The sequence below is a fragment of the Echinococcus granulosus genome (assembly GCF_000524195.1).
Source record: "Echinococcus granulosus chromosome Unknown EG_S00044, whole genome shotgun sequence".
Classification (NCBI taxonomy): Eukaryota; Metazoa; Platyhelminthes; class Cestoda; order Cyclophyllidea; family Taeniidae; genus Echinococcus; species Echinococcus granulosus.
The window spans coordinates 621,807-624,430 of record NW_020170424.1 but is presented as its reverse complement, the minus strand read 5'-3'; the positions used below and the strand labels follow the sequence as shown (position 1 = coordinate 624,430).

The following is a 2,624-nucleotide window of genomic DNA, read 5'->3' as shown; positions in this document are numbered from 1 at the left end:
TGGTTTTAATGACTGCCACAAGATGGAACGGAAAGGGGGAAGTAGAAATGACGAATGTGAATTTGAGTGAAGGTTTCATTGTTGGTAGAAGGCGCATTGTGCCTAGAAGGGAAAATGGGCTCCACTGCATCACGAAAATTTGCGTGTCCCTACTGACACACAACACATCACCCACCTGGGTTTGATTGTTCTTGCCTGTCACCTCACGAGAGGTAGCATTCACCTATCTGACTGCCTGCTTCAATACCCTCAAAAATGCATTTAAACAGTACACGTCATCAATTTCCAGACCACCTTTTTCTATTGTCTACATTGGAAGGCAATCACACAGTTGGAGAGGTCAGATTATCAAACCAGTCAATCTACGAAGTGGAAAAGATGACCTTGTACTCTTGGACGCGTTTTCATTGCAATGCAAATCAACCTGCATGTGATGGAATGTGGCGGTTGGTCACATTGACCACAGACACGCTTAACTTCTCCCGTGACATTTGACGTCGCAATTAGAGAAAGTGGAAATGCAGATTATTTCCACCTTGCTTCAGACACACCATTTCCCCCCTTATAATGGACCAGAGTTCTGAAATGGCTGAGATGTCTGCGAGCATTCATGGCAGTGGTAGTTGATTCCATCTGACCGATCATGATCTACGTAATCTGGTGTGCTAGTTCAACCTACTCCATGCATTTTAGTGCCATCAGTCAGCCAATTATTGTCTACACAGATTCCTTATGAAAGCAGCGATGAGGTCGTTGTTATCTTTGAAGAATGAACTAAACTAGATGCATCAGAGGAATGTGGTCGGAAACGCACTCAGCTCGGAACTCACTTAGTTGATTCGACGCCTCACATCACCTGCTTGCACCGGCTTTAAAAAAGTAGAGGCATTTGACGAATGCTGACATCTCACGCCATCTCCTTCCAACGGTAGGGATCGAAAATAAACAAGTGAATAGAGACTGGATAGATGGATGAGAGCACATTGAGTGTGCAGAGGAGGAGGAGAATGAGGAGGAGGAGGAGGAGGAGGAGGAGGAGGAGGAGGAAGAGTGGACTGCAAGTGTGTGCTTAATGATTTGGGTGAGATTGCACTTTCCTCGAGGCTGTATTTTTCTCTCTGCCATAAAATACGAACACAACTGCCAATACCATCCCTTCCATCCATCACCAATATCAAATTACACCCTTCTACGCCCGAACGCATGACCAGAAAGGAGCATTAGAGCAGACACCTTTCCAACCCTCATACTTCTGGGCGTTCTTCATTTGATTTGAACAACTTCTGCAAAATGTCGGTGATATTTTGCGCATCGAATAAAAATACGCTCTCCCATGGTCATCGCATGAAGGCAAGTATCGCTTTAGCAAGCCGAGGTCTTGCTTAACCGCAGAACCCACTCACAAGAAAATGAGTTGAAGTAGCACCTTCAGTGTACCAGTATTTGTCGTGGTGGTCTTATTTATGAAACCACGAATGGCTCCGTACTCACTGCGGCCACAAAAGATACCCTTCGAAATAGAAATTCGGTGTCCGACTACATGATGGTGCCCTTATCCACAATTTACTAATTTTACCCGGCGAAGTACTTCTCCGTCTGCCAGTACACCAGTCCCGGTCTTGCCCATCCACCAATCTTGATAACTTGGAATCACCCACCTACCCACTCTCCCCAGAGCCACACATCTGTTCCGCCGAGGTAGATTTGATAGGGGTTCCAGGCCATCATTATTAGTGGACGACTGAAGTTCGACGCACTCGTTGCAGTGCCTCCAACTGCTGATCTCTCAAAGGCATTCAACATTTGTTGTCTAATTAGTAGGCTCTACCTCCTTACTTTGCCTAGAGAAGCCTCATGAGGATGCTAAATACCATTCAAATTAATTTCGAAGGAACTCGTTTTCCACATCACCCTTTTGGCAAGTTACAGAAATCCATTTACTAGTCCGTTCACCATCATTGCAGTCCAGAACTGCTGACATTCTTCCAGTTTGCACTTACCGCCTTAAGACATATTGGAATTACTCGGTAAATATCAACGAAATCAAGAATGGTGGAGGAAGACTTGGTCAAACAAGCCATTCACCATCTTTGTTTCCATTAAAAGCTGAGAACAAAGACTCTCCTCCATCTTCCCTTCGCAGGATGTGCATAACTGAAGTGATAGAAGTGCACACAGACTTGTTTATGCGTGTATCTAACCAAGGTAGATTAATTAGCCAAACAGTCGTCTATTTGTGTGGTGTGAATCCACCTATTCCTACCCCAAACAGACTTAGTCATCTGGCCATCTAAGCATCCCTCCAATCTGCATTGCTGCACCCTCATCTGAGGACTCGATGCTTACGAATAGATGAATTCTGCAATCAGCGTATAATTGATACTGTGGTAAGATTTGTGCTTAAATCAGACGACAAATCAGCACGCTTTTAGGTCAATGCGAGTCACCCAATTGTAGAACGTGAGAGAAATCCACCTGTGTAGTCTTCTTCTACTGCGGTATAAGTGCATGTAGGGTGTGGCTGTGTGGCTGTGGCTGTCAAAGCCTCCGAGTGATGTGTTAGGCAGTGGTCTAGACAGGCCTTTTGAAAGCACACTCTCACAGTGGAGTTAACACCCACACCT

The 2,624-nt window shown here is 45.1% G+C and overlaps 1 protein-coding gene across 1 annotated transcript; it reads left to right on the top strand. All coding sequences in view use genetic code 11, as the record gives it.

Annotated features, from left to right (window-relative positions):
* Positions 1–255: 255 nt before the first annotated feature.
* EGR_05717 (hypothetical protein) lies at positions 256–2,294 on the top strand (the record flags this gene model as incomplete). Its single annotated transcript, XM_024494966.1, has 2 exons — positions 256–440; positions 1,892–2,294. 2 exons carry the CDS (start codon positions 256–258, stop codon positions 2,292–2,294), a joined length of 588 nt encoding a protein of 195 aa, XP_024350662.1.
* Positions 2,295–2,624: the final 330 nt, after the last annotated feature.